Genomic DNA, 25,695 nt, shown 5'->3' with positions numbered 1-25,695 from the left:
AAATATTTTCCGAGTTGAGCTCAAGTTACCCGGTTGTATTTTCGCTCTTAGTTTACTTGTCGAACTTACATTGATTCCTATCTTTCGAGACTTTAGGGGATTCTAAATTACATTTTTGGTATCATCAAAACCTAATACATTATGTTCCTAACACTAATTACTAATATTAATAATGTGTACATACTAGGTAGATTTGGCAGGCTCCGCTGACCTGACCTGCCAAAATACGGGTCATAAAATTCAAAGCCCGCACTACCACATGTCTACTTGTAAGGGGTGAATACAATTATAATGTGGATAATGATCTGTATTGCAATTTGAAATGAGAATACTAGTATATATGTCCATTTTTAATATACTAAATGTTCATTTTTAATATATTACATACACCATTTTTAAAATTTTATTTTTAGCGTATTGCATTTTCATTTTTAATCTACTACTTAAAATAAAATTTTATATATAGTACATTAAAAATGAACTTTCAATATATTAAACATAAATATTTATTACTGATTCACCCTACCATGTAAATCTTGGTCTATAATATAATTTGCCAAGAGTGATGAGAAGTGTGTTTCGACCATTTAAACCCTGGTTTATTTGATGAAATTATTTCACTTAGCTAGTGAACATACTTGGAATACTAATTAAAAGTTTAACTTATTATTGTGCTCAAAATTAAATGATTTGAAATTATAAATTATGTTTTAAAGATTTGGTCGAATTATTAATTTTTTTGAGTACTATTAAATAAATTTGTTACAATGTGTATCTGTTCATAACTACTTTCTCAACCTATTGAAGCACAAAGAGTCAATATCGCCTCCACTGAGGCTCAAACCCCGCAAATTTTATTGTGGACCGCGGTCCGCAATGCATGGTAGTCCATGCATCAAAACGTCGTTTTGATTAATGAAAAGAAACGGCAGATAAGGCACCCGTTCTGCAAAAATTAACTCAGTGTGTATAACATATTTAGTTTTCATTTTATATACACTGCAGTTTTTTTTCAACAGAACTACAGTTTCTTTTTTATATAACTACAGTTTCATTCGACATTATACACTCAAATATGTGAAACTGTTATTCAGTTTCCTTTCAACACAATTACAATTTCTTTTATAATACACAGTAGTTTCCTTTCAACACAACTACAGTATCGTTTCGATATAACTACAGATTCGTTGGACAATATACACTCAAATATGTGAAACTGTTATTCAGTTTCATTTTATATACACTGCAGTTTCTTTTCAACACAATTACAGTTTCATCTTGATAGAACTACAGTTTCATTTGATAATATAAAAACAAATGTGAGGCAATATCATTTGAGATGAACTATAATTTCATACTTTCATTTACGGAGCTCCGTTAAGATGTAACAGCAGTCGTTTCTTTACTTAAAGAAACAGTGCCATTTTTGGATCATGGTCCACGATATAACAACTGCTTCAACCCACAACCTCTCATATGAGAGTGCAATTTGGTGTCACGAGACTACAAAGTCTTGCAATTAAATTATGTTATTTCAAGATATTCAAACCATTTCAACTTTCACTTAAAAACGTTAATTAATTAATATTACAGGATAAAAATTAATAAACAAAATATATATATATAGTAAAAAGTTGTACCAACTACCAACTTAGCCGGCGGTTTCCATGCCATGTATGTATTTTATGACGTTTATAAATCTTAAGCCACTTTGGAAAATACCAACTTTTATCTATAACTATTTAAAGACTTTATTCTAATCTTATCAACTCTAATTAACTACATTAGTATTTTCACTTTTAATTATCTAACTTTAATTTATTATACTTTTAATCGTCAAATTCAAAAATTTTACATTTTGTTTCAAAATAATCAAAATACCTTTACTATATGATGAAGATTTTGCAAAATGATGTCATTTTAGGTATTTAAGATCATACTTTGTATATTTTATGTATTATATTCCAAATACTAATTTATTTCATAGAAGATTTTGAAGGAGAATTTTAATAAATTTTAGAAATAAGGATCAAATAGGTTATTCAACTATACACCAAACTGTAATTAGGTCACTGAACTAAAAAAAAAGCAATTTGGTTCATGAACAACGCAAAGTCATTCAATTTAACATAAAAAAGACTTGTTGAGCAAGGGTTGTTCCCACGCACACTGTCGCGGGTGAGACTCAATCCCTAGTCTTTGTTCTCTAACTTCACAATGTGACCAGTTGAGCTGCCCATGCGAGCAAAACTTATTTTCCTGTTCATATGTTGATATGCCAGTCACCAAATTTAAAAATAAATTTTTAAATTTTATTTTAATAATTTTTAATAAAAATTTTATTTTAAAATTAAAAAAAAAAACAACCAAGACTCCCCTTCGTCTCAAACTAGTACGTAGTAGTTTTTTTTAAATAAAATTTTTATTTAAAATTATTAAAATAAAAGTTAAAAATTATTTTTAAATTCGGTGACCGACACGTCAGCATATCAACATGTAAACAATTTATTTTTGGTGAAATGGTATGAAATTGCGTTGTTCAGGGACCTAATTGTAGTTTTTTTTAAATAGTTCGGTGGCCTAATTGCATTTTGATGTGTAGTTGGATGACCTATTTGACTCTTCTTCCTAATTTTAAAATTCTAAAATTATTTTATTTTTTATTTAAAATAGAAATTATAATTATAAAGTTGAAATTATTAATTATAGAAATGTGAATAAAATAATAGAGGGTGTTCTCGGAACGAACGTGGGTGGACCCCGGACCGTTAAACGGACGGAGAGAAAGACCCTGTAAATTTACCAAAAAAAAAAAGAGGGTGTGTATGAGTGTGGAGAAGTAGGGCCCACAAAAAAAGGGAGAAAAGAGGAGAAAGATTGGATAAAAATAGGAGAGAAGATTATATGGTGATGTGGCATAGTTGAGCTTACAAAATGAGAAGAAAGGGGGGAGAACCATTGTGGATGCCCTAACATCTATTTCTTGGTTCAATTGTACCTAGAAACAAAAGAAATCTTTTTGTTTGTGGGTTTCGTTTAAACCCAAATGTAGAAGGATTTCTTTTGGGCTTTATAAATATAAATATAAATATATGTGATGGATATCTAGTTGGCGTTGGTAGGGCATTAAACTTAGGAGGTGCTCAGCCTGATGACCAGCTGCGAAGCGAGAAACTAGATCAATGCTCCAAAGATATTAGATGATCTATTACCATATTTCTCTCTCACCTCCCACCCTCACCCCGTCTCTGCCTTTAGTTTAAGGAAATGAATCTAATTCTTAAGGAAGGAATCCAAAATTCAATTAAGCAAGGCTGCTTAAAATTAGATTTGCAAACCTTTTTCTTTCCTTTCTTTCGTCAATTCTCTATGTATAAATACGCCATAGGGATCACATTGTAGGGGGTTTAAGAACATTGTAAAGGGTTCACAATGCTATATTCTAGGAAGGGGATTCGACTTCTACTTTCTAGCAAGAAAGGGGAGGAAGAGATCCAAACTACACACACACAAAGCTACTTACCAAAATAGTGGATTTTGGCTTCGCACCACTCAAAAAAGCTTGTAGTATTCACCATTCGATTTCAACGTAAAAAAATATTGTGTCTCTATTTAATTTTTCAAACCATTTTCGTTTATTATTCATTCAATCGGTTATGTTAGCCCACCAACTGACTACTCCTAGATAGTCATAAAACCAACAATACACACACACACATAGGATAGAGCTCTGGTGAGAACAGGCACACAAGAGAGAGCTAGGAACCAATCACAACTATCCATTTAAAAAGATCTAATAGATTAGATCTAATTTTTAAAAAAAAATGCTATGAGATTTTTGTAAATAACTAGAATTTAGAAGTGTAAGTAACATGTGTTAAAATTGGGTCAAAGTACCTACAAGGTCCATGTATTATAGTGTTTTGTTCAATTTAGTCCTTATACATTTATTTTGTTCAATTTAGTCCATGTACATTAAAAAGTGGTACAATTAAAGACTATAGTTGTTTAAAAAAAAAAAGACTATAGTTAACGGTGTTAATATTACCGTTAACTTAGGTTACGTGGCACTGACATCATCATTGTCACGTCATGATATTTATATTCCTACTAATATATTACTTTAAAAATATTTAAAAATAATTATTTTTGCCACCACTATATTTAATTAGTATGTCCAAAATAAATAATTACAACCATGTTCCTAATGTGATTTGGACACTTGCTGTCACCAAGCTTGTAATTATATATTTATTTTGGACATATTAATGTAATATAGTAGTGGTGAAAATAATTAATTTTAAATATTATAAAATAATATATGAGTTGAAATATAAAAATCATGATGTAGCAACAATGATGTTAGTGCCATGTAAACTGAGTTAATAGTAATATTAACACCATTAACTATTGTCCTTAATATCATTACTTTTTAAAATAGGGGACTAAATTGAACAGAATAAAGGTACAAGGACTAAATTGAACCAAACAATATAGTACAGGGCCTTCATAGGTACTTTGACAGTTAAAAATGCAAGTAACATGTGCAATTGTGCGAGTAAAATCACTTAAAAAGTTCAACCATTTACACTTAATAGTGCAAGCAATTTACCTTTCACATGGGTGCACTTAATAATAACGTTAGGTGCAACTAATAATAATGTTAGTGCACTTAATATTGTTGCTCGGAGTGTGTTATATTGTTGCACATTCAATACAAAATATTTACACTTTTAATACATTTTACTTGCAATATTGTTGCATTATATGAAACTGTTACTTGTTTTTTTAACACAACTTACTTGCACTTCAAAGTTTTAGTATTTATAAAAATGTCGCTACATTTTTTTTAATTGCTTTCTGATTCGTTAAATCTTTTCAGATGGATGGCTATGATTGGTTTCTAATTCTCTCATGCACATCCATTATCATTTGATTATCTGCTTCATTTGTGTGTATGTGTAAGAGTTTCACTCATCTTCTGCTTTCTTTTTCTCATTCTCCTCTTTTGATTAAATAACTTTTTTTTAATACTATTGACTCTGTTACAATGTAGTATCTGTTCATACATACTTTCTCAACCTACTAAAGCACAACGAGCCAACGCCCCCACTGGGGATTAAATAACTTAGATGATAACATTTTGAATTTACCTATCTTATATGTTGGTTGGTATGTCAATAGCTTTTTAAGGCATTTAGTTGTGCGTAATTTAAATTCCACTCCAATAAAATTCTATAGCATTTGAAACTACATTATTTGGTGGGAGGGAATTGCAATTCCAGCAATTCCCTCATTTTGTAGAATTGGAATTCATAGCCTCCCCCAATGAATTCCAATTCAGTAGATAGAAAATAAAAATTGAGAAAAATGACAAAATTGTCCTTGATGATGATGATGATGATGATGATTATTATTATTATTATTATTATTATTATTATTATTATTATTATTATTATTATTATTATTATTACATAAATTTATTTTAGTATTTAGATCACTTCTTCCCTTTCAATTTCCAATAATTCTATTCCTCTATACCAAACAATAGAATTTGAATTCCTACTTTATTCCACATTATTCATTTCCCACGAAATTACAATTTTCTCTCCTAATTCCCGCCTCTCAACCAAACGCCATGCAATAGTTTCAATCAAAAAATTTGAATTACATACATATCAATATGTTAGAAAGTTTGTTGGTAACTTTTTCAAAAATTATATGACTTATTTTGTATTTTTAAGTACTATTGACTCTGTTACAATGTAATATCTGTTCCTAACTACTTTCTCAACCTACTGAACTTAAAGAGTCAATATTACTTCAACTGAAACTCGAACTCACAACCTTCCATATAGGAATGCAACTTGGTGACCTGCTAGGAGTCTAATTCCAACTTATAAAAAAGGGTCTAGAAAAGTGTGGCACATTTTTTCTTTTATCGTGTCACTCACACTCTCATTTACCAACATACTTACCAATGTATTTTGTGGTATGTTAGAAAGTTCTACCAAAATTTAAAACAATTGTTGGACATTGGTAGTCATCGACATATTTTGTTAGAGTTTATTACCGATTTGGTCCCTTGACTATCACGAAATTACCAATCTGGTCCTGGACTATATTTCTTACACAATTAAGTCCTCCAACTATGAAAATGTTAACCACTTTGGTCCTTTGTTCGGGCAGCCAGTTAACTGTGAGGGTAGTTTCGGAATTTCCATTAGCCTTGTGCCATTCATACCTTGATATTAAACCGAAGAACTCTGCGCCATTTATCTTCCATTCTCGCATCCATGGGGTGATTAAAGTCAAAAAGAATGGGTGAAGGGAAAGAAAAAGAGAATGGGTTGAAATTCACCGGGTTTAAATGAAAGTAGTATTGTTCTGCATCACTATCTTCTGCATCTCATTTTCAATGAAAGAAGTACTGTTCAAATGGGTTGAAATTCACAGGGTCAGACTCACTATCTTCTGCATCTCATTTTCGGCATCAACAACAAGTTTCGTTGGAAAAAGGACTATCACGTTGAGGCCGAAAATGAACCAGTTGCACATTTGAGCTCTTCATTTCTCCATTTTCTTGTAACCTGCATATTTGGTTAGAACCTGCAGACCCATTTTGGGTTTTTATTGTAAAGTTATATTAAGAAATGGTGGGAGAGATATTAATTGTATTAGCAAAAGCAATGTGGTGATTGGTGAATGTATGAGGATGGAATAAGTGAAAGAAGACATAATCTGTGGATCTAATGTATGGGCGGCGCATGCATTCTCGGAAATGTCGGAATTGACATCGTAGAACGGCGATCAAGGTGAGTCGCCGACGGAAGTGAGAGGTTGCCGGATGGAGGACGAAGACCACTTGTCTCCGCCGCCGTTGCCCATCTATTTACTAGTCTTGAGCTCGCCGCCGAGGAGGAAGATGAAGTCCAGTCATTGATGGTTGTCGATTGAGGCCCGTCGGTGGTTGGGCAGACTGGGCAGCCCATGGAGCAATTGAATTTCCGAAAATACCCTCACATTAAACGTCTAATAGATGGAGAGGACCAAATAGATTAACGTTTTCATAGTTGGAGGACTTAATTGTGTAAGAAATATAGTCCGGGATCAAATTGGTAATTTCGCAATAATTAAGGGATCAAATCGGTAATAAACTCTATTTTGTTATGTCAAAAAGGTATGTCAATAATAGCCTATTTCCTAGTAGCGATTTAAAAGTAAATGTTTGAAAAAATAAAATACTAAAAGTAATAAAAATTAAAGTCAAGAACAAAATGTAAAAATACTTTATAATTGAGCGATAAAAAGTGAAATAAATTAAAGTTTTAAATTTTGACAATTTTATACCAAGTATATTCATTAAAGAAAAAAAATTCTTTCACCAATTTCATTTCTTTGTTAAATTTTTGGGCGTGAGATATAGGCATTTTCGGTTCAACAAAAAAAAAAATTGCACATATTAATTTATGTAAAAGGAAAAATAAATATGGAGTAAGATGGACGTCAGCTTAATGGAAGCCGAAAGGGAAAGGCGGGCGACCTTGGGCGAGCCTTCAAGTCTCCGTCTTCTCTCTCTCTCTCTCTCTCTCTCCTCGTGCATGCACTACTACACTAGTGTTCTGCTTTTTCACAGTTTTACAGTTATACTCCTTTTCTTCCTTTCCCATTTCTCTCTCTCTCTCTTTGCATGGAGATTTTTTCTTAATTGCCTCCACCAATTCACATCTTTTCCTACGACCCAAATTTCACCCCCACCGCTTCCCCCTCCACTTCTTACCACCGCCCAGTAGCCTTCATGTATAGTAATTCCTTGATTTTACTGCTCTATCCCGTTTTATTGCTTGTTTCTCGAGTACACGCGTTATAATTTTGCTGTACGGAGTAGTTGGTTTGGTTCTTTTTTCTGGGCTTTCTGTCGAATGTTTGTTCTTTTTGTTGTTTTTTTGTTGTTGAATCATGACAGCTTCTGGAGGTTTATTAGGGATTTATGAGAATTGGGCGCAACCAAAATATCTGCCGAAAACTCAGTAGCTTTCACGTACGGTATTTCTCAATTTCACACACTCCCCTTAGCTTATGTCTCCAGTATATGCGTATTAATTTTGCTGTTTGGAGTAATGAGTTTGATGTTTTTGGTTGTTTTTCTGTTAAAGTTGTGTTCTTTTGGCTGTTTTTGTGTTGAATCTTGGAGAACTATGGTGTTTCTGTTAGGGATTGGTGAGAATTGGGGGCGAGGAATGGGTTCGAAGGAGTGCATGAATGGGCTTTGCAGGGCCAATTCATCGGTTCAGTGGAAGAAAGGATGGCCACTGCGATCTGGTGAACTTTCCACACTCTGTAATACGTGCGGGTAATTCATTTCTTTTGTCTTAAAATTATTTCAATTTATAGAAGGATCTCCAGATTTTGAGGGCTTAATTTTTTACTTGGATTTACGTGCTTGATTTTCGGAGAATGTTATCTCCAAGTGAAAAAGGTTCCTTAAAAAATTCCCCTTTTTTTGGTCCTAATGTGTAATTTAGTTTCCTGTTCTTGGTTTGAGGTGTACTAGGATCATGTTTGGTTGCATGCATAGGAGATTAGAACGTGTTTCACAGTGGGTAATTACATCATATTCCAAACTAACATGGATAAAAAATAGCTTGTCCTGTCTTATCCTATTTTACCAACAGATACATTAGAAAAATGGCTAAATATGCAGATGCATATATATATGATTTGAATTATTCGCTTTAGATTATTTACAGTGATAGCAGTGAGTGTTTAGCCTCTCCCACAATTAATTGACAAACTGAGAAAAATGTCCCCTTTGCTTGTGAGTTAGTTACCGTGGCAATGCTTTAGTTACTGTTAAGTGTTCAGTATTTACGTAGAAAGGCTTTGGTGAGTGCCTTTGCAATCTGGTTATCATATGGTTTCATTGTCAATTGTGGCAAACACATTGATTTTCATCCTTTGTTGTTATCCAATTGACATATTAGTAATTAGAAATTACGATCATCTATGGATGAAGTCTTTATGTCATTTGATGTTTGTAGGCAGAATTAATAAGCTCTTCTTATTTTAATTGCATTAATTTGAAGGAGGCTATATTAAATTAGAATTTGGGTTTTCTCAGGACTGCTTATGAACAACTAGTCTTCTGCGATGTGTTCCACTCAAATGACACCGGTTGGAGGGAGTGCAGTTCTTGTGGAAAGGTGAGCTTGCTGGTTTGGGTCATACTTTAATCTCGATTCTTAGCTTCCCGTGGGAAATAATTGATTGATTTTGATATTGGCAGCGCCTTCACTGTGGATGTATTGCTTCTAGCTCTCTGCTTGAACTGCTTGAGAGTGGTGGCGTGAGTTGCATCAGCTGTGTGAAAAGTTCTCAACTTCACAACGTAAGATAAATTTATCCCCTTAATCTTTAGGAATTAGCTAGGAAACATGATCACAGAATCATATGCATGTGAGATATCCCGTTTATTTGTGTGTGCAAATGTGTGTGTAGAAATGAGAATGGAACTTAAAAAGTTTAACACATGATTTTGATTTGGATGAGTTTATTTTATTCATTTATATAGATGTTAGGATCAAGCACTTACCACTTATGCCAAAAGCTATAGCTAATAGCGAAGGCGCAACTTTATTTCCTTATAGACCGCCATCACATTTTCGAGAGGCAGTGTTAGACCACCATCACATTTTCAAGAGGCAGGGTGCTGGACTTGGCCCTTTACCGGCCTCCGCCCGACAATTCCCCTAGCCACATGGTGCTGAACTTGGCCCTTACTGGCCTCCGCCCAACAATAGAAATGGCAAATTTAAAGGAAACACCTCAACATGCCAACTCTTTACAGTACAGATTTGGATATCTGAAATTCGCAGCCACTTATTCCATAATCCAATTGTTTAAATTAAAATTCATATTTGGTTATATTTCCTTTTCTTTTTAAATTAAAATTCATATTTGGTTATATTTCCTTTTCTTTCTGTGTCATCAAGACCAATTCTTTCTATGATGTTAGTTCCCTTTGGTAAGATGCTGCTTTTCTTGGTCTAGTAATTGAAACGGAATTATATTTCTAATATAACTGTTACAAACATGACGTTTACTTACAATTGATCCTTTAACATTTAACATTGAAATTGTTAATCTCTGACTGTTGTCTAGCCATTCCATCAAATCTAATGCATTTGTGTTTCTCTCCCTTTTTGAGCAGACGCTAACTCAAGAGAAAGATAAAGGATGTACTGCAAATAGTGTAGGCGAAGAACATTCAACATCAGGGGGAAGTCAAATGAATGGTTGTAACATCGAGAAAACAATAAGTATGCAGTTTGATGATGGTTCCGAAAGTCTTTCTCATAAACCTTCTCTTCCATCCCAACATGATACTAGAAGCAAGCCACTTTGCCAAATAAAACTGGAAGAAGTTTTGCATCCTACAGGAGAAGCTGGAAGCACGTTCCCGTCAAACTTCAACCAAGCATTATTTGAATCGTCTCAGCCCTCCAAATCCAAACTATATAATACACATATAGGTGCAAAGGAAGTGCCTGGATCGCCGGTTCAAACCAACTTAAGTATATCACTGTCTGTTCCTTCAGGCAACACAAATATTGGTGCTGAGACAGTGGTTGAAGAAAGGGAATTGGGCAAGATGATTTCTTCCTTTGCACAAGGGTCTAGGTCTCGCCATATTGTTCCCAAACCGCCAAAATCCTCCTTTGCTGCTGGATTGGAGACAACTGCTAGCATGGTTCCACAGATACGTGTTGCTAGGCCACCTGTCGAAGGAAGGATAAAGAATCAGTTACTTCCACGTTACTGGCCCAGGATAACAGATCAGGAATTGCAGCAAATATCGGGAGAGTATCCTTAATGATTATTCAATTTAATAATTGATTTCATTAACTTTGATCTAATAGTTAATGCTGTAAATGGTTTCCTTTACCATATGCTTCTGAAGCTCAAATTCCACCATTGTTCCATTATTTGAAAAGGTCTTGAGTGCTAGTGATGCTGGTCGAATTGGACGTTTGGTACTTCCAAAAGCATGTGCCGAAGTAAGCTTCTCTGATGTGCTTATTCTTTTCTTACAAAGATATAATGGGCACCTATTTTTTCACCCAACTATCTTCCCAAAAAAGATTTTCCCTCCCCTTTTCCTTTTATTTATATTTGTTAGTATCAAGCGCTTACCACTATGCCAAAAGGTATAGCTCACAGCAAAGATGCAACTTTATTTCCTTATACCGCCACACATTTTTGACAGCCAGGGTGTTGGACTTGGCCCTTCATCAGCCTCTGCCCAACAATCCCCGTAGCCACATGGTGCTGGATTTGGCCCTTACTGGCCTCCGCCCAACAATATTTATTTATTTGTTATCAATATCTTCCCTCCAAAGTGTTTATTTTAACTTGTAACATGGTTCAGGCATATTTTCCGCCAATTTCTCAACCAGAAGGCCTCCCTCTAAGGATTCAGGATATAAAGGGGAAGGAATGGGTGTTCCAGTTCAGATTTTGGCCAAATAATAATAGCAGGATGTATGTTTTAGAGGGAGTAACCCCCTGCATACAGTCCATGCAATTACAAGCGGGAGATACTGGTATATTTAATGTCCTGATTTACTGAACTTGAAATGTGTTATGCCCTCCGTTTATGATGCCATTTGCCTCATGTTAAATAAGAAAACATTGTCTTTGGAATTCATAAACTTGTTATTCTGAGCTTTATTTGTCCTCCGTGTCTCATCCTGTCAAAGTTTATGCATTTCAGTAATTTTCAGTCGCATGGATCCAGAAGGAAAGCTGTTAATGGGGTTCAGAAAAGCATCAAATGCTATCCCAGCTCAGGTAACACGCCTCTTTTAACTCATTTTTTCAAGATACTATTGGAGTATACATCCAGACATTTAATAAGTGGCATTTATATTCCTTATATTCTTACATACTAACTACACGTGCATTATTAACCTAGCAGGATGCAAACTTAGGTGTCATACCTTGTGGTGCCTTCTCAAACGAAACTTTCTTCTCAGCTGTCACCGAGAGCGTACCTATAATGAGTGGCTATTCTGGCATGCTTCAATCCTTCAGAGGAAGCAGAGACGCTTCTCTGAACGCATCATCTAAACATTTAAGTGGCGGGGATTTGAGCTGGTACTTAAATGAGAAGATCGGCAACAAGAATGGGGATGGTCCACATTCCCTATCACTCATGACTTCAGAACGCAAAAGAAGTCGAAATTTAGGTTCAAAAAGTAAGAGGTTGCTTATTGACCGGCACGATGCTTTGGAGTTGAAACTTTCCTGGGAAGAGATACAAGATATGCTCCGTCCCCCACTCAGTGCTAGGCTGAGTACTGTTATGATTGAGGACCACGAATTTGAAGAATATGAAGTAAGGAACTTCAAACTAATAAAATCATTAGCTCGGTGCATTACTGTTGAGTAGTTAAAACCTCAAGTTATTGAATCTCTCTACAGATATAATTCTTGCCTCATTTCTTACGTGTATGCTTCTGTCTTCTGGTGTTGTAGGAACCGCCTGTTTTTGCAAAGAGAAGTATATTTACTGTCCGCTTATCCGGGTAAGACGATATACTAGGATACTACATCTAAAGACCACTAATGACGGGGCCTAGGAGTTACAGTGTGATTCTGTCTATACATACATTTAGTTATCAATAAGAGTGAGTGAGCCTGTTTTTCACTCTACTTATTCAACTTTATCGGTAACACAGGGAGCAGGAACAATGGGCTCAATGTGATAATTGCTTCAAATGGAGAAGGCTTCCAGCTGATTATCTTCTACCACCTCAGTGGACATGTCGGGACAATATTTGGGATGTTGGCAGGTCAACATTTGAATGTGAAGCTGTTGTATTAAAGCAAAAAATTATTTTTCTAATTTTTCAAGTATTTATGTCCTTAGGTGCTCATGTTCTGCGTCAGATGAGTTAGCACCCCAGGAGCTTGAATGTCTTCTCAAAATGGATAAGGGTATGTTTATCACATACTTCCAAAAAAATTGCAATCATTTTGGGGTGACGAGGGAAACCCGCAGCCACTACCCGGGTGTGCACTGGGTAAACCCTACCTTGTGACCCTAGCCGGCAAAAGACCACAAGGAGGTAAACCAGTCTAGGTTGCCCATAGCTGACCGGCTCAAACCAAGAGAGCTGGGATTCAAACTCGTGATCTTGTGGTTACAAGTTTGTATCCTTAGCCATCTTGGCTGGGGTTACCCCTACTTTGTGTGTGTGTGTGTGTGTGTATATATATATATGTATTTGCTGGTGGATTTATGCATCTGCTCTGTTAGTATTAAGATAACGATATTTTTTGACAAATTATTGCATGGACCATGGTCCACACAGCTGTGTGGACCAAAAATAAAAAGTACATTATTTTTGTACTAAAGGTACATTATTTTTGTACTGTAGGTACATTATTTGATAGTATATATCAAATAATGTACCTTCAGTACAAAAATAATGTACCCTAAAATAATGTACTTATAGTACAAAAATAATGTACCTTCAGTATAAAAATAATGTTCCTTTTATTTTTGGTCCACACAGCTGTGTGGACCATGGTCCATGCAATAATGATTGATATTTTTTGGTTTGTTGCACAGACTTGAAGAAACGAAGAAATGCTACAAGCCACAAGTCAGTAAACACAAAGGGTTCTTGTGATGTGGATGCTCAGGCAAACGGTGGAGGTCCTCGAGATGATGTGCAGGAGCCTGGGTCTTCCTCGGTGGCGACAACTACTAAACACCCTAGGCATCGCCCTGGCTGCTCTTGCATTGTATGCATCCAACCTCCCAGTGGGAAGGGCAAGCACAAGCCTTCGTGTTCGTGCAATGTTTGCATGACTGTGAAGCGTCGTTTCAAGACACTAATGATGCGCAAGAAGAAACGCCAATCAGAACGGGAAGCAGAACTTGCCCAGAGGAATCAGTTTGTGTGGGGTGCCAAGGAGGAGGCAGAGGTGGACAGTATTCCTCGACAAGTGAAAGTACAGCTGCATCTTTCGGACAAAGAAAGATCGTGGAGTGACTTACAACCGAGTGGTGGCCAGAGTAGTGATCAGCTTCACAAGATTCCCGAATCAGGATCAGGGAAAGCGCCATTAGACTTGAACTGTCACCCGGACAGAGAAGTTGCAGGTTCATCATCCCGTGTTAGTATGGTGAGTCTTCTTCAACGAGCCAGCTTGCCTCTCGAGAATTATCTAAAGCAGAATGGTCTAATGAGCCTGGCTTCTGAGCAACAAGGAAGCTCTGGATCACAGGCGGTGGTTCCCCAAGATGCTGGAGAGAACGAGGTACAAGCTCACGACGATCAGTGTAATGCTACTGCAGTTGAGGAACATGACAGCGATTTTTGTGACGAACTTTCTGAACGAGACGAATCTGCAAAAGAGCCTTAATCAGGAAAAGTCCCATTATCTGAATATACTTTTCATGCTTGCTCCACCACACTGAGAATGTCTTTTCCCCCTACCAAACAGCAACTCAGTCTGTCACTTTCGCGAATTTGTTGATTCCTTTTATAGCTAGGTAGGCTTAATTCTACCAAGTAGTTTGATCATACAGATTGCACCTCCAATTATACACCTAAAGATACTATCAAAGGGATGGTTGTATTGATAATTTAACATACACGAAAGTATTGGATTTTACTGAAACTTCACTGTAAACTCTGAAAAGTGTAAACAATCTTGTTACTGGCCATGAATGGTTTCATAGTTGATGATCATGTGTTTCACTCTGACTTTATACCCAATTTTAGTTCATGATTATATTGGGTTTTCTTGATTTAGTCTTAAACTACTTTTTGTGCTTAATTATGTTCTCGATTTCGATGATTTTACCCAACTGAGTACTCGGCTGTAAGAATAAGGACTAAATTAAGAGAAATCACTATAGTCGGCTAGTCGAGGATTAAATTGGGTAAAAAATTATAGTTGAAGACTAACTTAGGTAAAACTATTATAGTCGATGACTAAATTAGATATTAATAGAGGTAAAATACTAAGCTATCTTAACAAATACTCAATTGTGTAAACCATCAAACCGAGGACCTAATTAAGCAAAACACGTCATTTAGGACTAAATAAATAAAAAAAACACTATATAATTAAGCAAAACACGTCATAGGACTAAATAAAAAAAAAAAAAAAAACACTCTAACCCGGTACTAAATTGGGTATTAACTCGTTTCTCTCTTATAGAGCAGCCAACTTATTTGTTTCTTGCATTTGATGGAATTTCACCATGTACAATTTGAGAGACAATGCCAAACACTAGAAGATATTCATGCTTGTGTTAAGTTACATAATGGACAGAAGGAGAAGAACAATGCCTTGATCATTACTAAAATGAAACTAGTTAAAAAAGCTCAAAGAATTTGTTAAAAACAGGCTTATTCACTTTCCAAAAATGTCTAATAGCAGCAGACTCTTCATTGAAGTGGTTCCAAAAATCCATGATGCCTGAAAACCCCACCACAGCTGCAACCAGAAGGATCATGAAAACCCACAAATTTCTTCTCAGAAAATTCTTGAAGAGCCAGGTAACACACAACAGTGTGGTTGAGCCAAGCATAAAACCCCCATCTTTACCTTTCCTGAAAACAGATCTGCTCAAGAAGCCAACAATTGCTCCCACTGAGCTCCAGGAAAACAATTCCTGCACCTTAAAATCATCAAATCTCACGTTTTCCGAATTTTTCTGGGTTTGAGCAGATCTTGGACGCCTTCGAATGCGGAGCTTTTGAAGAAATCTACGGAGCCTTGAGTTGGACGATCTTGGAGCTGTGGGTTCAGATTTTAGTGTGATGAGAAATAGTGTGAAGAGCTTGAGTTTGAGCGAGAATTGGAAGAAGGTGCAATTGCAATGGCGAAAGAGACTCGTCGCGGACAGCTTGAGATCAAAGCTCTTGGCTTTGGCTTGAATGTTGAGCCGCCATGACTGGTGGCGCTTCATCACCCTCGCTAGCAATTCTGCAGAATGGCCCGAGTGTTGATCCCTTGGAGGATTGGCTCTTCAGTCTTCACTAGCCGTTACAGTTTTTTGGGCTTCTGGGCCAGTTAGTAATCTCTTTGGGACATAGTGGTCCATGTCCTAAACTGGGCAAATTATACTGTGCACCACGGTGCACATAGCAATATGCACCACGTATCTAAACGACGTCGTTTTGAGCATTGTAAACTAATCGTCCGTTTTTTTTGGAAATCACGTTTTCCATTTCGGCCGGTCTCTGTATTTATGTTAATATTCTGTGTATTCCAGGCAATCATTCTGAGTATTATAGACAACCGTTATGTGTATTCATGTTAGTAACACATGTTGTGGTTTCATGTTAGTAACACATGTTGTGGTTTCATGTTAGTAACACATGTTGTGATGTGTTTGTGTATTCATGTTATAACACAAGTTGTGATGTGTTTGTACATTCGAATGTTAGGAGGATGAGTTCTGTGTATTTTGCGTCAATATTCTGTGTATTATGGGCAAACATTATGTGTATTAAACGCAAACGTTCTGTGTATTCTATATAATGATTATGTGTATTATAGATAATGAATTCCCTGGAGTCATTCGCGTCCACTAACATCTGTGTATTTTGTGTCAATATTCTGTGTATTCTGGGCAAACATTCTGTGTATTTTAGGCAAACGTTCTGTGTATTATAGATAATGATTATGTGTATTATAGATAATGAATTCCCTGAGTCATTCGCGTCCGCGCCTACTAACACCGAAACGACGTCGTTTTACGTATGTGGTTCACATTGCTATGTGCACCGTGGTGCAGGGTATAACGATTGCCTAAACTGCGTGTGGCCCAAAACCTTGTCAGCGGCAAATTATTGTGTGGACCATGGTCCACATAGCTGTGTGGACCATGAATATAAGGTACATTATTTTTGTACTGAAGGTACATTATTTTATAGTACTATAAAATAATGTACTCTAAAATAATGTACCTTCAGTACAAAAATAATGTATTTTTAGTATATTAAAAATGTAATTTGTTTATGGTTCACACAGCTGTGTGGACCATGGTCCATGCAATAATGATTGCTTTTCAGACGGTTGTTATGCCATGGACTTGTGTCTGCATGGTGGACCCAGGTCCATGTTCATAATTTTAGTACTCTATGTTCACAATTTTAAAACTCTATGTTCACAGTTTTTGAACTCTATGTTTACAGTTTTTGAACTTTATGTTCATAATTTTTGAATTCTATATTCATAATTTTTGAACTCTATATTCACAATTACAGAACTCTATATTCACAATTACAAAACTCTATGTTTACAATTCTAGAACTCTTTGTTCACAATTTCAGAACTCTATATTCAATAGTATAACACAATTTTTGAATCTATATAACAAAATTTTGAATATAACGTTCAAGAATTTTGAATATAAAGTTCAAGAATTGTGAATATTGAGTAATGTAATTTTGTATATTGAGATTTAAAATTGTGAATATAGAGTTCTAAAATTGTGAACATAGAGTTCTAAAATTATGAACGTAGAGTTTTTAAATTATGAATATGGACTTGAGTCCACCTTGCAAGGTGGACCCGGGTCCATAGCATAATTTGCCACAAGTGACGATTCCCCCTAGGCCAGCTCCCGTGCCTCCCGGAGCGAACGTGGGTGGACCCCGGACCGTTAAACGGACGGAGAGAAAGACCCTGTAAATTTACCAAAAAAAATAATTCACATTGCAACAATCATTGTGGTCCACACAGTTGTGTGAACTATATTATCAAATAATATACATTTAATACACAAATAATGTACTTTTAGTATATTAAATATGTACATTGTATTCAGGAAAAATACATTATTTGAGTACTAAAAGTATATTATTTTGTATAATGTACATTCAGTATAAAAATAATGTACTTTTAGTATATTAAAAATGTACTTTTTTGTTATGATCTACATAGTATTGTGTGGACCATGGTCTACACAAAATAATTTGCCATATTGCAATGTGAAGCATAGATAAATGATTAATTTTAATATACTGGATGCTCATTTTTAATATACAAAAATAAAAAAATATTCAATGTATTAAAAGTGAATCTTCAACATATTAAAAATGAACATTATGTCAATTGTCTCAATGGTATAATGATTGCTCTTCAGAGGAGTTTTAAATGCAATTGTGGACTACATACATACAATTAACATATTATATATTTTCAGTTAACAGATTATGTATATTCAATTATAATTGAATGTATCTAATCTTTTAATCGTATTAATGGATTTAATTAACCGGGGTGTTCGAATTAATAAATCCAATAAATAAAAGAAATAATAAATAGATACTAAATGTGTTTGCATGAGATTGATAAATAAGCAAGACACGAGATATTTAACGTGGAAATCAAAACGGTAAAAATCATGAGCCTTTTTGGGCTAAGTCAAGCCGAAATTCACTATGTTGTAGGTACATGTACATGGGCAACCATGACCATTGAATAGAAGAAGGAAAAGGTAAGGAGAAAAGATTATTTAGAACTGAATGAGCCTTGACCCCTTTGTCTGATCTTTCTGAGCTTTTATATAATGTTATTCCTTTGCAGTTGCAACTTCCCGTAACATTCCATACTTTATTGTTGGACTCCTTCTTTGACTATCTCTAATAATAATAATAATAATAATAATAATAATAATAAGGCATATTATATTATTCCATTACGTATATACTGGACTAGGGTCTATTTTGCACATGATGAACCCTTGTCCATGATATAATTTGCGTCTTAAATGGCTATGAAACTCCATCTAATTGTTATCACTAATTTTTAGAGTGTAACTTTACTATATGTCTATATCACTACGTAACTTATTTTTTGTTTTGAACACATATTTTCTCACTAAGACCCAAACCTTGAGAACATGTACTAGAAGAAATCTATACCATCTCATCCCACCATCTTAATACCATGTTTTTCTCTTTCCCATCTGATGGATATATTGGGAAATGGAGCGGAGCGGACCGACCCGAAAGAGCGGAGCAAGCGAATCCGGATCCGAGATCAAGCTCCGTACAAACCATGGCTTGAGTGCCGACCCCGGGTCGGCACTCCGTGACTCCGGAGGACTTGGGCCGTTGTGGGTGTCGACCCCGGGTCGGCATCTCGCACCTTAGGTTGGTCTTGAGCTGTGGTGGGTGTCGACCCCGGGTCGACACATGAGACCTCCGTTTAGGCTTTGGGCCGTGGCTTGGTGCTGACCCCGGGGCGGCACCTTGGACCTTGGCCGAGTTGCGGACCCCGGGTCGGCATCGTGACTCGGTCAAAGGGAAGCCCGGGGCATGCGGTCCAAGTTAGTTATAACAACCCCCCTTCTCGCGGGGGCGGTTGAGTAGCTTGTCAGTATAAAAGCGTTGTATTTGTCTTGTTATAGACATCCTATTCTTACTCTTTGTCCTAAGAGACCATTGTAATAGCTCATTTATCTACATTCTTATCCATTACTATTATTATTGTTTATTTGGGTTTAATAATTCGGACCCCCGGGTTAATTAAATCCATCACCATCTTTAAGAAAATAAAGGGGTATTCGATAAATAATAGTTGTTAGCTATTACATGATTATGTTAATAGGTTTGACTGATAGCATTAACTAATTGTAAAAAAATATTTGGTAAATTAGCTATTAGTTGATAGTTGATTATACACAAAATGACTTTTTTAAAAAGTAGATCGAAAAAACTATTTTGACCAGCTTTTTAAATATTGGCATTTTGAAACAATAAACTGTTACAAAAAACTAATTAATAAAACATTTAATATTGACTCTAAAAAAAACATTTAATATTGAATGTTTAACCAAGTCAAATATTTTTTTCTTTATTTTTTCGCTTGAATTGGTTCGTAACTTTATATTATCAAAATGACTCTTTGGAGAAAAAGATATCAAAGATAAGCACCTTATAAGTTTCTTAATATCTTATAAAAAAAATAATCTAGTAAGATCTCTAATTATTTAAAATCAAATAAGTTCTCTAATTATTAAAAAAAAATTAATCATACTTTTAAAGCAATTAGATCCTTTTACTCAAAGGTTACAAGTCGTTGCATGTTATTATATTGTTGATTACTCTCATGAGAAATATCACTTGGGTACATGAACTTCAATTCAATTTCATTTTTACATTTTTTTTTGTTGGCCAAAGTTAAAATTAAAGGAATGAGCTGTTGGCTTTTTTTTTTTTTTAAATGATATTTTAAGTGATTATTTTGTGGTATAAATATATGTTGGGTCCATTTCTGATTTGAGTCATTAAAGTGTATTCTGGTTCTTCGAGGTGAAATGAAGAATTTGATACATTATTTGTTTAAAATGAAAAATGAGTGAATGAAAAATTGATTATCAAAACAGATCCATTTGAGTCGGAAAATGGAGACGGGAAGACTTTGAATAGCTTTGTCTTAGGCCATATTGAAATTGGAAGTGGGTTTACACTAGTATATATACAATTCCCTTTTAGAAGGAACTTGAATTGTATGGATATGATTTTAATTTAAATCATATGTTAGCACCTTCAGGAGGTAGCAAATTGATTTTAAGAAAAATCTATGTTACACACAACTTGGATTTTTCGTGTTTTCTTTCTATTCGACCTTTGGGATTAGTTTTTAAAAATTCGAATCTCGATTTATTTATATTTTATATATAAATTTGTATTATGGACTTATTCATCCGAGTTTGATAAATACAACCATGACCATGACTATATGCACAATATAAACATCCATGAATGATTGTCTTCTTCAAGCTCCTCCTTTTCCCAAGAAGAAAAGAAATATAAAAATGACGTAAAAGGGGCGGATGAGTAGATAGAGTATAAATTTCATACTTAAAAGTCACGAGTTCAATTTTTGTCAACATTATCTCGATCAAACCTGTTACATGGTTTATTTCTATGTGGTTTGCAAGTTATTACAAAGGAGCGGGTTTACCCAATGCATATTATCAGGTAGTGACTAATGAGTGCATGAGGTGCCCTTATAGGTTAATATATATTCTACATGGGAAGTTACATGATATGATGGTGCAAATTTACGCGACCAATTGGGTACACTGAGGCGCTTATATATTATGTGGACACAAGGTTCATAAGCCAAAGTAATACACCAAGTAGAAGAGTAGAAGGGAGATGAAGAGGTAGGACATAGTATTTAATTAATTGAATATAATGTGAAAACCCAACAAGGAAAAATCATGAGTCTTTTTTGTACTAGGCATACTAAAATATTACTATTTTTTTGGTAGATTTACAGGGTCTTTCCCTCCGTCCGTTTTAACGGTCCGGAGTCCACCCATGTTCGCTCCAGGAGGCACGAGAGCTGGCCCAGGGGGAATCGTCATTTGTGGGAATTGAACCCGGGTTCTCCCGAAATTATATACACTGTAGTGGTAGACATTGGGTAGAGGTTTCTTGGTAGTATGTAGATCGATCAGATGAACCCTATCCTAGGCTAATCACATATGCTAGGTTGTTGGGTTTTCTGTAATGAGGATCATCACTAATTAGGACCGATTAACTTGCTACAATAGGTAATATAATCTTACGTATTATAAATTATTTCTAGTCTCTGTTTGTCTCCAAAGCCGGTAATCATTCTCCAGTTCTTGATTGTATAAACCAATCTATTTTTAAGCTCCAAAATGTTTCACTCCTGCGACAATTGTTATGCCGTGGACCCAGGTGCACCTTGCAAGGTGCACCTGGGTCCTTAAACGACGCCGTTTAGTTGCTGGGGATAACGGTGCTGTTAGTGGCACCGTTATCCCCAGCCAATCAGATTTTTTTTTTAAATATATAAACCATATACCATTCTGCGCTTCTTCACCATTTAACGACGATTCCTCCGCAAGTTACACTCTCCATTCCTCCGCAAGAGCATTTTGATATCTACTATTTTGTACAATAATTCACCCCTTATTTTAGTTGTTTTGGTTCTTATTTTCTTTATCCTAATGAAATTGAGAATTGTTTGTGTGTTGTATTTTCTCAAGAGTTGAATTATTCACAAGGAGCCGCAAAGGAAGAGTTTTGGAACATTTTGGACAAGTTTTGGAAGAAAAGGAAATTACCCAGGAAGAATAGGAAACAAGAATAAGACTTGGAAAAGAATTGGAAGTTGCCTCATGGGCCCAAGGCCCATCTATATCTCCTATATATTCTGAGGTTCCCTTACAGAGTTCGGAACCCTAGCTAGTTTTAGTTTACTCTCTTTATATTTCCCTAGCATAGTTTAGATTAGTTTCAGATTAGAATTATTTTATTTCAAGCTTGGAATCTTGGATTGAAGTTGGATTTGTTCTTTATCAGTTAAGTTTCTCTTCCCTTTTATTTCTTATGATGTTTATGGTTATTTATTCTTACTTTGCTGTGTTTACTCCCATCATGCGGGAGTAATTCGTTTATGGGTTTGGATTAGGGGTCCATTGTTAATCTTGATGTTCAATTTATAATTAATTTCATAAAGGGATTGAATCTTTTACCTAGGGTTTATGTTGATTTGGGGATTTCTTTGCACTAGTTATTGGTTTGTTGCTAGAATTAATTGCTAGTCTAGGAGAGGGATTCATTACAACGACAGTTGGATGGAGACCTCGAGCCTTACCAATTTCAACCTAATTTTCCTGCTATGAAAGTAGAGGTAATTTTGGGGGCTTACAATGCTTAGGTGCTTAAGGTTATGATTGATGCATCACGACAGTGGGGCAATCTTAGCCTAATTCTCTTATTGATTACGAAAGTAGCTGAGTAGAATTCTTTTGTGCATTGCCCATATATCCCTTAGTTAATTATTCTTTCCCTAATCCTGAGTTTGTTAGAACATCAAGGTTACAATCCCCCTAATCTGGCCCATACTTTTATCATACAGTTTACACCTTAATCAATTGCTTTCTTTTACATCCTTCAGTCTTTGTTGCTTGGATTCTATTAATTCACATACTCTAGTGCCTGGTAATTCACACAATTACGTGCCATAGCCCCAATCCTCAGCGGAACGACATTATACCCTCTTTTACACTCATCATTTGTGCACATCACATTTCGCCGTTTTCCGCCATTATCACTCGCGCACTCGTTCGCCGGAAGTTTTTGCAACAACACTCATCAGCAACCTTCATCCTATCATTGAAGTATTTTTTAAAACAGGTATTTCTTCACATTTTTATATTATGGGATTTTAGTTCAAAAATTTTACGTTTTATTCAATATTTTGTGTTTCTAAGTAGTTTAATGAGTTTCTGTGGAATAGATTTCTGTTGTATGTAACATACAATGTTAATAGTTTAATCTTTGTGAATGTGAGATTATAATTTTGTGACCTAGAGTTTAATCTCTGTGAATGTGAGGTTTTCAAACTGTGAATATGGAGTATATGAAGTGTGAAAATAGAGTTTCGAATGTCTAAATGCATAACATTGATAAATATAATTACTAAACATATTGCCCCTGAAATGTGTGAATGTGGAGTGTTTAAACTGTGAATATAGAGTACTGGTTCTGTGAATGTAGTGATTTGAATGTGTGAATGCATAACAGTGTTGATATAAGTACTAAACATACTGCCCCTTAAATGTGTGAATCTATAGTTTTCAAAATGTGAATACACAGTATATGGTATGTGAATGTAGTGTTACGAATATGTGAATGTAGAAGAGATAGTAATTATATTACTGAACAATTATCACTGAAATGTGTGAATGTGTTGTTTTCTAACTGTGAATATAAAGTATAGTAACTGTGAATATAGAATTTTGAATATGTGAAAACAAACAGTGTTGATATAATTAATAAACATATAGCCCTGTGGTGTTTCTAGACTGTGAATATGTAGTATAGCTTATGTGAATATATAGTTTTCAATGTGTAAATCTATAGCCCTGTGGTGTTCTGCTTTTACTACATATATATTTGTATTTGTGAATATATATTTATGTATTTGGATACATACATACAGTTACAGTTTTGATGGAAATGTTATTCTTTTAGTAGAGCGTAGCTGGATTTATTCGGCATTCCCCATCCCCCCTCTACTAACAGATTATATTTTCATCAAATATAAAATTTTTGTTAACCTTGTTATACTTGAGGTTGCATTTTATTTCTAAACTATTCATTGGTACAATTGGCAGAAATGGAGAAAACAAATCCTAGCCGTGTGAACAAAGAGGCAAGGAATACAAGAGCCATGCTTACCTCTCAAGCTGCAGAGGCAGAAAGTTCGGACTCGTCTATCCAAGCCGAAGTAAGAACAAAACAGCGAAATGACAGGCCATCTGCCGCTGAAAAACAAACAGGAAAGAGGAAAGCAGTGGAACAAGGGGAAGGTAGTCGGGCTGAAAGAGCAGCAAAGAGAAAATCTACAAGAAAAAATCCACGAACAGATGAGGATGAAAATGTAGAGAAACAACAAAAAACGTGGAATACAAGGATGAGCCCGAAGATTGTGGCTGAGTTTGTGCAACAGCTGACTGATGAACAGAAAAGGGCTGTGGAGGAGATAGGATTTGGAGGGATATTACACCTCCAACTAACAAAGAGTGAAGGCCCTCTAATGAAGTACTTGCTTAGACAGTTTGATGTTTATCGTTCTGCAATCCAGCTTGAAGGGGGTGAATTGCTGCTTATTGAAGAGGATGATGTTCAAAGAACGTTGGGGATCCCACAAGGGAGCAAAGTGGTTGAGGAGGCCACAAGATTTGAGCATATGGTAGAAGATGGTGCTAGTGGAGCGTATGCCAACCTCGTGGCCTTATGGAGGGAGCGATGGGGAATTGATGGTAAATCCCCAATCACAACATCAATGCCGGGGCAGATTCTGAAAAGAGGAGACCATGGCGATATGTTTAAACGCGACTTTGTCCTGTTTATAGTATCGGCAATGCTGTGTGGCCACCAAGACAGGTGTTGCAACTTTAGGATTTTAAAATCCTTGATAGACCTTGACCAGATCAAGAACTACAATTGGTGTGCCTATACACACAAGTCTATGGTCGACTTCATTCAATCTTTTCAAAGAATGAAAAGCAATTCTTCACTGGACCGGTTGCATTCATCCTAGTAAGTTCACTTTATTTTGAATTTTCATTACTATTTTTATAAAATAATGACTTATTTGTTTGTGGATATATAGTATTGAAGCTGTGAATATATGGACATGAATGTGTGAATGTAGAACAGATACTACTATAATTATTGAAATATGTGAACAAGTATCACTGAAATGTGTGAATATGAACTTTTCAAACTGTGAATATAGTGTATTGAAGTTGTGAATATATAGACATGAATGTGTGAATCTAGAACAGATAGTAATATAATTACTGAAATCTATGAATATAGACTTTTCAGATTGTGAATATATAGTATTGAAGCTGTGAATATATTGACATGAATGTGTGAATGTAGAACAGATAGCAATATAATTACTGAAAATTGTGAATGTGGAGTTTTCAATATGTGAATATAGTGTATTGAATATGTGAATATACTGTACTGAATCTGTGAATGTGTGAATATGAACTTTTCAAACTGTGAATATAGTGTATTGAATTTGTGAATATATGGACATGAATGTGTGAATCTAGAACAGATAGTAATATAATTACTGAAATCTATGAATTTA

At 35.3% G+C, this 25,695-nt stretch overlaps 1 protein-coding gene across 4 annotated transcripts; it reads left to right on the top strand.

The window, feature by feature from the left end:
* The first annotated feature begins 7,577 nt into the window (after positions 1–7,577).
* On the top strand, positions 7,578–14,785 carry LOC115998957 (B3 domain-containing transcription repressor VAL2-like). 4 transcript variants are annotated; one of them, XM_031238636.1, is made up of 14 exons: positions 7,578–7,800; positions 7,967–8,041; positions 8,215–8,353; positions 9,122–9,203; positions 9,287–9,388; positions 10,211–10,863; positions 10,961–11,057; positions 11,429–11,603; positions 11,774–11,850; positions 11,978–12,397; positions 12,538–12,587; positions 12,741–12,854; positions 12,932–12,999; positions 13,637–14,785. In XM_031238636.1, the coding sequence occupies exons 3-14, from the start codon at positions 8,241–8,243 to the stop codon at positions 14,434–14,436; spliced, it is 2,751 nt and encodes a 916-aa protein (XP_031094496.1). In that variant the 5' UTR covers positions 7,578–7,800; positions 7,967–8,041; positions 8,215–8,240; the 3' UTR covers positions 14,437–14,785. The 4 variants fall into 4 exon arrangements, with proteins under 4 accessions (XP_031094496.1, XP_031094497.1, XP_031094493.1 ...); XM_031238637.1 differs by having other exon boundaries at positions 7,967–8,046; XM_031238633.1 differs by having other exon boundaries at positions 7,578–8,041.
* The last annotated feature ends 10,910 nt before the right edge of the window (positions 14,786–25,695 follow it).

This window comes from Ipomoea triloba, chromosome 12, assembly GCF_003576645.1.
Source record: "Ipomoea triloba cultivar NCNSP0323 chromosome 12, ASM357664v1".
NCBI lineage: Eukaryota > Viridiplantae > Streptophyta > Magnoliopsida > Solanales > Convolvulaceae > Ipomoea > Ipomoea triloba.
Note: the sequence above shows the minus strand (reverse complement) of the source record. Positions and strands in the feature narration are given on the sequence as shown.

What these genes read in the sequence shown, in the direction of transcription:
- LOC115998957 (XM_031238636.1), top strand. Translation starts at nt 8,241, where the DNA reads ATGGGTTCGAAGGAGTGCATGAATGGGCTTTGCAGGGCCAATTCATCG. An exon ending in ACGAATTTGAAGAATATGAA is followed by an intron (nt 12,398 to 12,537) that starts GTAAGGAACTTC and finishes CTGGTGTTGTAG; the next exon opens with GAACCGCCTGTTTTTGCAAA. An exon ending in AATATTTGGGATGTTGGCAG is followed by an intron (nt 12,855 to 12,931) that starts GTCAACATTTGA and finishes TTATGTCCTTAG; the next exon opens with GTGCTCATGTTCTGCGTCAG.